A 12,994-nucleotide genomic window follows, 5' to 3' on the forward strand; every position below is an offset into this window, starting at 1 on the left:
CATGTGGCTTCAACCGAGATTCACTGTGATTCGGGGGAAAGGATTAAGGATAACTAGAAAAATTACAGCGAATAATAACGTCTGGCGCTTTTCTCTCGAGGAAGTTTTCTCTTTCGGATCGAGTTTTCGGTTCCATCTTGCCGCACGCTCGTGAAACTTCGATCTAACGTGTAATTTCCCGCGTATACCGCGTTTACTCTGGCTACGGAGATGCCGCGCGATCCCGCCGACGGGGACCTCACGGTTGTCGTGGGCTCTCGAACGAAGAGGTGAGACGAGAAGCGAATCTCTTTCCGAGTCCGAGAGACGAGAACTTTCGTTCGAGGCGCGGCCAAAACTTTCCGGTAACTTGTTTCGCTGGAAAATAGCCCAAGTTTTCTTCACAGCGACGATATCCCGTGAGCCCGGATATTTTATTCTCGACGCCGAGGTGTCGAGAGGTCGTCTTCGTCTTCGTCTTCGTCTTCGTCTTCGTCGTCGTCGACGTCGTCTGATCCCGTCGCGAGTCCCAAGAGATCATCGAACAGATTTACGCATAGTATTCGTATGCAAACGAACTTGTGATGTTGATCGCGTTATTGGTACGTCGTTATTCACCCGTAAGCTATTATTTTCCTTACGCAGCGATTATGCGATTATGATATTATTTCTTTTATCTTTTAGATAATTAGAGTGACGCTAATGATTTTTAAATATTAATTGTAAATATCTTTATTATACTGTTAGAAATGTAACCACGAGCTTCCTTTACATGTAAATGAAGTTCGTGGTTATGAACGAAATTAAAAGTAATGAATGATTTAACTAAAAATTAAGTTATAGTAGTTACTTAAATGTAATGAACGTGTATATTAAATTTATGAAATTTAATGTACTTTTAATACAATTTTATGAAAAGTACATTAAATTTCATAAATTTTCATGAGAAATACATTAAATTTTATGTACATGTACACAAATATACTTTTTAATTATAAATACATTAAATTTAATGTAATGTCATTAAGTTCAAATTGTGTAACTTAAAAGTTAATGAAATTTAAGAACATTTCTAACAGTGTATATACTCAGATCTTTCTACGTGCAACTTGACCATCCACGTCTTTAAGGTACACGATAAACTTCCGGTATTTTAAAATGATAAAAATAAATATATACGTATTTTTAAATTTTTTGTCGTAAAGAACAATTAAAAAAATTTCTTACAAAATTGAATCAAACTTCTATGTTATCAAACTCCCAACATAAGCACCTTTAGTGGCACGAAAATCGACCCCGGTATATATTATTTCACCCGAAGTGCACTGAGCATATTATTAGTTATAAATATTATTTAGTTATAGCGGATACAATTCAGTTGCCTAAGGCAATATTCATATTTGATACTTTGATGAAGAAAACTATGTCCCCTCATTATGCTTTTAGAAAAAGAAAGAGGAATGCGATAGTCAAGCGAGCCTCCTTGCCGAAATTATACAAATTCGAGCGTGTGTGATACTAAACAGAAAAACCCAATTGTCGTCTTTATATTACCTGATTTCTCAGACAATATTAAAATCTCAGAGATTCGTCTCATTCTATAAATATATCTAACTCTTGACTCTTCTTTTTCCCCACCATCTCACATCGCGTCGTATACAACAATCGTCTCGTGATATTAGATGCGTCGATATTTGCTCGCGTGGTGACTGCCTTTTGAAATTCTGCCAGCCTTAACAGCTTCCGGAATTTCCGACCGCATCTCAGTGCGATCAGGAGGTACAGTCAGGTTACCGCGACGGCGGTGTACGTGAAAAATTCACAGCGGTCAGCTCGGTAATTTGAAGGCGGTTAATAGCGAGCGTGTGCTGAAGAGGAGCAACAGAACTCACGGGAAAGCGCGAGAGAAAGAGAAACAGAGAGATTCACGGGCTGGGTAAAATCACGCACGAGCTCGGCGCGATATTTAATTCACGAATCCTCTCGATGCCGCGGCCAGGGTGGCTCATGTCTTCCCTCCCGTCGGAGGTAAGCAGAGGGGAAAGTGGCTGAAAGGGAAAGACGAAGGGGATGACGGAGACGAATGCACGCTCCGCGTTGCGAACCGGACAGAGAAGTCGGGGGAGATGGAGGAAGAATGTGTGTGTGAGAGAGAGAGGGGGGAGGGGGAGGGGGAGCCTCATTTCCATTAGCGGCATGCATCATACAGAAACTAGTCAGACTATATACACGGGTGTTCTGCTGCATGTCGAAACAAATTGAGATGCAGACTGCCACTGAATGACGCCGACGGTCACTGTCTCTATGTGCGTCGAGACGCCGTCGTTGCCGCTTATCCTCTTCCTCCTCCTCTTTCTCCTCCGAAGGCGATTTTCTCCTCGTTTGCTAAAGCAAGTAATCCTAAGTACGACTCGAAGAAAGTCTAGATATAGAGTTGTAATAGTGACCGCTGATAGAAAATTTATCCCAAGCAAAATTGTAGCGTGAAATTAATTACATTCTCCAAGATAACAGGAACAAGTAAACAGGAAGAGATAATTATCTCCTTCGTGTTTTTAATAATTTCGGACATAAACTGAATGGCTCTTAGAAACATTTCTTTCGACTGATCGTTAGTTACTTACAGTAGTCGTAGTTTTAGTCTAATTGTAAGCGCGATCCACTTAGCGCTACAAATGCTTCGAAGAATTCGATTGACCAATTAGAAAAAGAATTTTACTTTAATTCGACTAATCAAGGAACACTTCAACATTCGCATCAAGTGAACCACAGTTTAAATCCCTGTCGGCAGGAAAAACGGACGGTAAGGGGAACATCATGATCCTTGTTCGCGCGTCCTTAATTACTCGGCCGCATGTAATACGCAATGTTTTCATTATAAAAATCTTCTATCACGTCCTATTCCCGTCGCAACATGCGTCGAACGGAATTATCCGTGTGGGAGAGAAAGGCGATTGGACGGGCGTTGCATTCCGTGCGCGACGTAAGAACGACCTGAAAGGGACGGCCTGAAAAAAGAAGTGGGGGGGATGACAGCGGGTCGGGGGGGGGGGAGGAAGAGGAGCGGAAAAAACGCGGAAAAAGAGGGAAAAAGAAAGAGAAAGAGAAAGAGAAAGAGAAAGAGAGAGGGAGAGAGGACACGCTGGCGAGGGTGGGCGACCGCGATATACAGGGACGCTCGCAATTTTCTCGTCAATGCACACGTCAACCGGCACGTCGCGTATGCACTCTGCACGGTGTATATTCCGCGAGCTGCACCGCAGAGCGCGGTGCGGCGCAGGGGACACGAGACAATGAAAAATGCACGCGCCACGATATACTACTTGCGCGTCCAAGTTACAACTGCAGAGCAGAACTCAATCTCTCCCCTTCTCTCTCTCTCTCTCTCTCTAGCTATCTCTTTTCTTCCTCTCCTCCCGCCTCTCCCCCTCTTGGTCTCTCACTTATGCGTCCTCCTCCAGCTCGAGCGAGGCTCGTCGGAAACAGCGAGCGGGCTGCTCAATAATTCTTTGTGTGGTTTAGCCGAGAGATGCGTGTGCACGTGTATTGACGCGGGGCTATTTCGCGAAATTGCCAACGCTCCGTGCCATCCCCCTTGTGTCACGGCGGTGGAGACGTTATTTCGCTACATCGCCGCCGTCACCGTCGCCTTTCGTTCTCTCCTCGTTCCAGAAAGCCCTCTCCCGTTTTGATGACCGCGAGAAACCCCGAAAAACGATTTACGGTAACTGCGCCATGGTAGTGGGCAAGGGAGGAGGAGAACGTACATTTGAATAGATTTGAACAATTTAAATATACCGCAGCACAATACGAGGTTCTCGTATACGACGCTATCTGCACTTCCGAAGAGTGACGTTTCCGCGTTCTCGTCAAATCAAAAAGAATACTGAAAACAGTCCATTGTGTGAAATAGTATTTAAGTTACGTACGCGCTTCTGTCGATACTCAAGGATGAAGGATTAACTTTTAAGTAAGTAAATGGAGTGGTCACCGTATCTCGAATACAGTTTTCTTTAAAATTTTATCATGGAAAGAGAAAAAAAAGTATTACCTAGATGCCCAGAATCTCAAGATTCAGATTTATTTTTGTATGTTTGTTTTATAAGAATATATATGTATAATTTACTAATGTAAATTTAACTAATATAATATATTGTAAAAAGATACGACTATAGAATTAAAATTTAATTTCTTGTTCACTCTACTTACGTACTCACCTTGCGTATCTTTAAATTACCTATTTATCTACTTAAAGTTAATGCATAAAAATTAGGTCCATTTACTTCCGTAAGTTTCGATCAATTTTAGTTCGAAATAAAAGATACATCTTTAGTGGACGAGATTTAGTGGATGATAGTCGACATCTTCATGCACGAACGTCTCTCAAAGCGGCATTTGGCTTTTTGCAAGTAGAAATTCGCGAATCTATGAAACTTTGAAGCGCGAGGGAAAAGAGAAAGAAAAAAGGGAAGAAGTAGAAGGATTTGGGCGGCAATCGGGGCGCATCGAGCGACTCTTAAAAATTAATTTGAGAAGTCAGGCCGGAGAAAGAGGCTCGATCCGGAAGTACAATGTATACAACAAGTATAACCGGCACACGCGCTTATACTACGATATTGCAGAAATCGCAAAATCCGAAAACGCAAGAGGCAAAACTTTTCAAATGAGCCAACTTTGCGTGTGTCTTGCGCTTTCGGTGCCCTGCCGTCTCGCGAATCCCCTTCGAAAAGCCTCGCATATTAGCAAAGTTGTCGGCCGAGGTGAACAGTTCGGATTACCTCGGTATTTTCAATGCATACAATTTTTCCCTTGTAGTTCCGGAAAATTTTTGGTAAGTCGCCTTTTCGTATTGTGTCACATTGCAGATTCGAGCACGAAAAGTTAGTGAAAAAAAAATTTGCTTGTAACAATCAAACTTATATGATAGCAAGGTTGGGTTTAATAACGCGTTTGTACACTGCTAAATTTAGTGTCAATTTTTTTATGCTATATGGTGTCAAATTGACAGTATATAGTTTCAAATTTAATTATTTTAATGATGTAACAAAATTATTTTTAGATCTGTATCTCTCTAAACTTTTAGATATTTCAGCGAAATCATTCCACGTATAACAAAAAAATAAGTGTTTAGATAAATGGACTAATTAAATGTCAATTATACTTTTCTAAATATTTAGTAATTATTACCAAACAGTTGATTATTATTATATGTATCTGATATTACTTATACTAATTGCATCAATACGCTAAACAAAATATTTGATAGCTATTACTTAGGCTTTTTTCTCAATGTAAAACTCTCTCCCAAATTCTTACACCTATCTTGCAAACTCCATTTACGTTTAAGTATTTACGAGATTAAATCTTTTATTATACTTATTATCCTTATCTTATCGTGGTTATTATTAACATATCATTTATTTTAAAATGAAGATATAAGCTTAAGATTAAATAGAATTAAACAAACGATTCGATGATTAAAACGTTCTTTCGGTCGTGATCCGATTTAATGGGATTTAAACATTTAAAAGTAAATTGATACATTCTCTGTTACATAACTTGGAATATTAAAGTCTAAACAATTGGTATTTTGCGTGATGTCAAGCGGCACCAATAGAGATTAAAATACTTCAACCCTCTTTTTCCCGCGAACGAGTTTCGATTAAATAATTATCTCGGCGAAGGTCGTTCTGCTTCCGGTTAGAAAAGAAGATTGCACGGATAAAAGATTAAGTCGTTTTCCCAACCAGCCGTTAAATCGCCGCTAATCGTTGTTCCAGCACACCGATGTCTGACCGACCGACCTTTTCTGTTTCAGGCCAAGTTGTTGGAGTCGTCCCACGCTTGGCTCGGCGCCTCCACCTCCAGTATAGCAGGTGAGTCCCGTTTTCGTTTTTCTCCTCTTCGTCTCGTTTCGATACGTTTCAGGAGATAATCGCCCTCTCGACACGGCCCCCAGGCCGGACGTAAACGTGGAAGCCTCCACGTTAGGCAACGCACACACGTGAAACAACGTCTGGTTGCCTATCTCTATGCACAGGGTGTCCTCGTACTTTCTTCTACCGATAGATTTATCGAATTCAATATTAAAATTAATTGTAAACATAAAATCATATTTACGATTGTTTTATTTACCCTGAGGGAAAAATTTTTCGTATATTTGTGACTAGAAAAAATTTCATGATACATAATAATAATTAATAGTCACAAATTCCAAAAACTTTTCTCAATGGCATGTAATCTAAATGTTCAGTGTAAATGTAACTTAAATATCCAAAGAAAGTTTATGTTATCAAAGAAATTTGAATAATGCTAGTATAATAACAAAATATCTGATTGTTTCCTGTTTTTATTATTGTCGCATATATACATATTTTTTTGAAATTTATCTTTAGTTTTAATTACTTATGTGGCATTTATCGTTAAAGGAAAGTACGATTAATCGAAGACACCCCGTATAACCTGTTTCGCGATACATCTATAAAAGACTTCACATCCCTCTCCTACAATATCTGTTGCATTATCTGCAGCTTGTATCTGTCGAACGAATTCCGACGATCGGTTTTCGTAGTAAGTAGTGGCGCAACGACCGATCATCCCTTCCGAGTTCGAGTGGAGATTTCCTGTTCTCGAGTATCCCTCGAGCATCCCTCGAGGGCTGTTGTCCGATTCGCTTCGCTCCATTTTCAAGTTCATGGTCACGTTGTTGAATCATCAGCTTTGTACGTGACAAACCTCGTCCTAGAAACGACGACTGATCGTCTCCCAGTTTCGTGCGCGACCTTTAGCTTCGCGGGGATGGGACATCCGTTATTATTCGTAGATCAATCTTACTATTTACTTCTTTGTCTTTTCAAATGCTACTTGCTGACGATAAGGGTTCCTGGAACCGACACGACCGTCGTCGTCGTTGACAACCACGGGAGGTGGCAACACGAGAGAATATGAAGAGAGATCGCGGTGTAGAGTTACACGTGGTAACCGAACAACAATAAAATAAAGGGAGGAACGTGAGCGCGGGCCCAACAATAATAAAGTGGAATGCCTTTTGCTTTAATATAGAAAGCAATTTAGATAGACCATGTGTGTAACGAATGCCGGTTAATAGCGGCGATAACATATCCGCGATTCGCAAGCGAAAGGTTTCAGCGTCTAACCCTCTTACGCGCACCATCGATCGCGGTTATACCTCTTGAATGTGAGTCTCCGTTTGTAAAATCTTTGGATACCGCACTATAAATAAGGATCCTTTAATTTTTACCGGTACTTTAATCCATGAATCAAAGGACGAAATTAAATGGCAGATGCAATAAAATATCCGCACTTTTAAGTCAGCGTACATTCAAGAGGCTCGAAAAGTATTTGTAATTTCGCATAAATTTTTGATATTTGTGACTATAATTACATGTTATCATAATTATGATTATTATGCCATAATGGTAAAAATAATTATATGTATAGTTCTAGAAACAAATTTAAATATATATAGTTGGCAACCGTAAATGACTAAATAATTATAATTATTGTTACTAATATTGTAGCAGCAATAAATTCCTAATCATAATTATTTTAGCAGCCAATTATAATCACAAATACTTTTCTCTTAGTGTATGAAAATTCTAGTTGCTCAAATGCGGGTTTAAATAATTTTCCCAGCTGTATTCTTCTCCAAGCTTTGATTTGCCATAGTACGTATGTTCGAGCGTAAACGCGCATAAACGTCGCAATATGCGTCTCGAATTGATCCCCGGTGCCGTGCGTGCGTGCGTGCGTGCGTGCGTGCGTGCGTGCGTGCGTGCGTACGTGCGTGTTTAAGCGTATACCAAATGCGTAGGCGCATATTCCCCTCTCGGTTCGCTTAAATCATTTTCTTCGATTACTCCTTGACTTCCCATGAGACGTGGCCGCTGCCGCCGGCTGTTTGCTTCTTTTAACGATCGCGCTTATTTATTCCGCGCTTTTCTCGTCCGCGACGAGAGAACGTTTCTTAAAGCGGACATCGGGTCTCCACTTTCGCTCGGGATTTACCACGGAAAAATGGGTAATTTAAAGTTTCGAAGATTAAATATCCTTATTCGATATAATTTTCTTGTTGACAATATCAGGGATTGGAAGTATAGTAATACTGTTACTTTTTATAGCAATGATTTGATAATTGATGACTTGACATTGCAATTTTTATAACTGTAACAATAATTAATTAAACGCTAAGGTTATGCTAGAATTGGGAAAATGACTTTAAAAAGTAACTGTTACCATTACGCATTATTTATTGAAAAAAAGTAATTTGTTATTTGTAATGCATTATAAGTAACGAAAAGTAATTCGTTACAAATAATGAGTTTCTTTTTTTAATATCGAGTGACTTTTTTGTTACAAATAACAATTGATTTTTCCAATTCTGATATTATTGTTACCGCCTAAAAAATTCGCCTAAAAAATTCGCGATAATGTCATTATCAACTCGTTTATAATAAAGTAACGATAAAAAGTAATGGCGTTACAAAAAAAAAATACGTATTTTTATTCCTTAGACAATATCCATTTCGAGGGACTTGAACAGTTAAAAGTGCGCTATTTCTACGTCTCAGTTGCAGAAATATTTTAACCCTATCAGCCATATATGGAATTTTGCATTTTCTGTCAGTAATTTGAGCTTCAGTGCAAATTTTTATATCGTTTCAAACTGGATAAAAATCTAAAAAAATTCTCGTGAAAGTTTTAACAACAAATTTTTACTATATACACGAAAAGAACAATTTTACTGAAATATTTACAAATTTAGATATAATAACAGATTTGAAAATGTTGACCCTCCACCGACCAAGTTGGACTTTGAAGGCAAGTATCTTAAAATTTAGCTAGATACGAATCTGAAAATAATTTTGTTGGATTATCAAAATAATAATGCAAGAAACTCAAATAGTAAGTGATTAGTGCTGCAAAAAAGTTTTGATATTATAGCAACCAATTTGAGCGTCCTACTTAATTATTTTGATAATCCAACAAAATTATTTTCAGATTTGTATCTATAATAATTAAATTTTGAGATACTTGCTTTAAAAATTCAACTTGGTCGGTGGAGCGTTAAAGTTTTCGGAAAAATTTTTATTAATTAAGAGAGAGAGAGAGAAAATCTTCGTGCTTTCAATGAACGTGGATCATGGATTTATCGCTGTAAACTGAAAGATTGAGAATTCCTCCCGATATACCTACGTCCCAATCAATGAGACGACTCGGTAATCAGATTAATATTTAATCTACACGCGCCTTTTGAGGACGCAATTGCCTAAGCAAGATTGTTCGCTTAGCCGCGATTGTTCTCCTGGTGAACGACGATTTGCCAATCCGAGAGAAAATGCCCCGCGCAAAACTACAGGTTGCACGTGTACCGCGTGGCAAAACGCCATTGTATGATAATATTATTCGACGCGATTATTTCCAGCCCGGATTTAGCCACGACGCCATTACACGCGATACGTGGCGATTTTTTTCCTTTCATTTTTTTTTTTTTTTTTTTTTTTTTTTATTCACTGGCTATCATTCCCAGCGCGGCGGTTGTGGGACGATCAATTCGCACACGAAACGAGATTATTCATATTTCTATGCAATCACGGATTGTTATGCTGAAAGAAAAAGCGACTTGCGGATTTTTTCTATTTTTTTTATTTTTTCATTTTTCCCCCCCCCCCCCCCGATTTCCCTCATGCCGAAACGGTGTATATTAAGCAGTTTCAGTGATGGTGCTTAAAATATCCATCTATATACGGGGAAGTGACAGATCCGCGCTGGAAATACCGTTTAATTAATTTACAAAACGTGCGAATTCATGCCGCGACGAGAGTAAAATAAAATCTGGCTCGTCGCGAAGAGACCTATCATCGTTTCCCGTCCGCGATAACGCGATAATTATAACGACGTTAAATTTCTTCCTGCGCAATTGCGCGCAGTTTGCGAAGCAGAAATCGGTGCGAAGCGACGCGGCACCGACGCGGCATAAATCCGCCCGGCCGACGTGAGTGACGTTAACTGCTGCTAACACGCGTGGGTGTGACGCGCTCTGTGGACCACACAGTGGCCCGCAGTTCCCGCTTCTCCCTTTTTGTCCTGCCCTCGTCTTCTCGCCGGCTCTTTCAAGTTGATCGGCAATGCACTGGTTAACGCACGGACTAAAGGGATAATTACAGTGCAATTATAATAATTGCACCGTATAATTATCGATAATTACGATAGCGACGATACGTTACACATGAAAAATGATCAGTTAAATCGACATGTTTCAAGCCGATCGCTTGAAGTCAACTCGTTACTTCGTAAGGATTTGATCTTCGAGAAGGGATTCCCCTTGAATCCCGCGATGCTCTTTTTAAGTCGCCGTTGCCACCTCCTCGTTTTAGTGTTGGTAAATTATTTTGATTGCTTACTCAGGACGAATGAATCTTGAGAGCCTCGTAAAATTCGTACTCGGTGTGATATATTTTTACTCGCGAGTGCTTCACCGTATATTCTGCTTCTATTTTCGTTTACTTGCCACCTCCCAGGTTTCGTGCTTTCTTTTCATTAGCAAGCTGCGTTAATCACTTATTTAGTCTGTACGACGAAAAAATAGCACAGCAATATAATTTTTAATTATAAATTATATATGTAATACTTATAATTTCCAATCCTCAATGATTACGTGCACTCCGCAAAGTATCAGTATACTTCGTCTTTCGTTCCTATTCTCTTCCTAGAGCTTTTTATTTATCGCTAACTCCTTCATAACTTTTGTTTTCGCACTTGCAACATTAACTGTATTTTGCTTCATGAATTTTACGATCCACTCTAAAGGATCCTCAGCATGTCTTCTAATATTAATAAATACCTTATTACCTTTCATAAATATTTATAATTATCATCTTCTCTTATATAACAAACAAACTCCACCTGCTGTTCTATCGGATGTTTACATTAAAGACACCCGAATATATAGAATAACGCAGAACAAAGAGAAAATGTTGTAAGAGATAAAAGAGGGAGAAAGCTTCATCAAGGTGCGCGATTTTCAATCTTCTCTAGGTGCGGCTTTTCCGCGCGGTTCTCAACGCGAAAAATTAAAAGATGAGAAACGAAGCTGGAAAGTCGAAAAGAAACCGCTGACTATTTTCTAGCTGACTATACGACCCTGCTGAAGCTGAAGGCGCCCACGTGGACGCGACACGATCTCCAGGAAGCGATCGAGGCTGTGGTGACCCAGAAAATGCGCTTCACCCAGGCATCCACCAAGTATGGCATCCCGAAGGGCACCCTCTACGACAACATCCTCGGCAAGTCCAAGAGGATGATGATTCTCGAAGAAACCGCCCTCAATTCGAACGAGGAAACAGCGGTGTTGGAATTCTGCTGCGATATCAGCGTCAGTCCGTACAATCGGCGCACGAAGAAGTCCCTAAACGCGATACTGAACTTCGTCGAGCGTCTCAGGCGGAAGCACGACCCCGGCTTTATGTTCACCGGACTGTCGGGCTTCCGCTGGTGGTGGGCCTTTTGCAAGAAGCACTCCATAGTCTCGCTTTACATCAACGACGAGAACGAGAACGGTGCCGATTCTTCTTAACGTCCGCCGGTCCATCGAATGCTAAAATTGATCGAGGAGAAATATGGTTTTGAAAAGCCTTCGTTAGAGAATAAATGTAATCTTTTATACGTTCCAGATTTCGTGTGGCCAACGCGTTGAATTTTATTTATATTGATGCTATTCTCTTAATTTTTCCGTCGCGTATAGATGTATTCGCGAACAATTTCGTCTATCTATAAAATCATTAGTGAAAAATTTGCTTCGTCTCTTTTTCCGATTCAGCGAATGCTCCGATCTTTTCGACGGCCGCGTTGATTCTTGTTAATCCTTCGGAATGTATTGGACCCACTTAATTATAAATCTCTTTGTCAAACAGTTCAGTTTTCTTTACGTTATCTTTGCAAATTTGAATTCTTATTAAAATATACTTGATATTCATTTTTTACGTCATTTTGGTTCCCGAAAGTTAATTAATGCCTTTTAATCAATGTAAATTAAATTGATCTTACAGATCTAGTAACTGTGTTACAAATTTTGGTGTCAGCTCCGAAGGATTAAGTAGAATTGCGCAAAAATGTAATCCAACGTGATATTCCGTCGTGTCTTTCTCCCGATTGTCGCGACTGCGAGACTCGTCAGCCGAGAATGCGGCGGTAGTTCCCTTTGCCTTGCGGATGAGAAATGAAGAAAAATGTGGAAAATTTAATGTCCCAGAGACAACGAGTTCATTCAGGCGACATTAAGGCAAAGGGAATACAGTAAGTTCAGTCGGATTTCGAGCGGCATGCCGTCGGACGCGACACGACGCGCCATGCAACCTTTATTCGCCGCCTCTCGGGTCGGAGATTCGCATTCTTGGATCGTAAAAAAAGAAAAAAAAAAGAACGGTATGTTTAAAGGTGACCGGCGCGTTCTAATAAGAGACGGCACTGCGTCGATTATATCGAGATTAAATACGACGTCTTTAAATCTATCTTTTTAAAAGCTTCGATTATAAGAATCCTTATAAGGGCCAAATGAAAAAAAAAAAAAAGAAACATTCGACGAAACATCTTCGAATACTGGACACGTTCGAACACTTTCGCGATCGCTATCCTTCTCTCCGTCTTCCTTTTTTTTTTTCTTTTTTGATCCACTTGTATGATTCCTCCGGAGCATGCGCCGCACGGTACCGACAATCGACGCGCAATCCGTAGACTTCAACGCGGAAAATCGCTGCACAAGCAAGGTCGCGAGAAGAATTTGCCTGCTAATTGAAAATCGAACGCCGCGTTCGCGTCGCGTGCCCGCGCGAAATGATAACGCGGTAAAATCGGGTGGGGACTTTAATCGGCAAAAAATGTCTACGTTCGATTAAATTTAATATCCATCAGAATCGATTGCATCAACGGCGATTAGCGCGGTTATTCCCTCGCGACAATATTCTCCGATCCTTTTTCCCTCGGTTCTCCAGCGCTT

At 40.0% G+C, this 12,994-nt stretch overlaps 1 protein-coding gene across 2 annotated transcripts in view; it reads left to right on the top strand.

Annotated features, from left to right (window-relative positions):
- Positions 1-12,994, top strand: part of LOC105144778 (protein bric-a-brac 1) — a 336,295-nt gene that overhangs the window by 301,837 nt on the left and 21,464 nt on the right. For both annotated transcript variants that reach the window (XM_011053920.2, XM_011053924.2), the window contains exon 2: positions 5,798-5,855. In XM_011053920.2, coding sequence (XP_011052222.1) covers positions 5,798-5,855 — 58 coding nt within the window. The remainder of the gene's footprint in view (positions 1-5,797; positions 5,856-12,994) is intronic.

The sequence above is a fragment of the Acromyrmex echinatior genome, chromosome 18 (genome assembly GCF_024713525.1).
Source record: "Acromyrmex echinatior isolate Ae372 chromosome 18, ASM2471352v2, whole genome shotgun sequence".
Lineage (NCBI taxonomy): Eukaryota > Metazoa > Arthropoda > Insecta > Hymenoptera > Formicidae > Acromyrmex > Acromyrmex echinatior.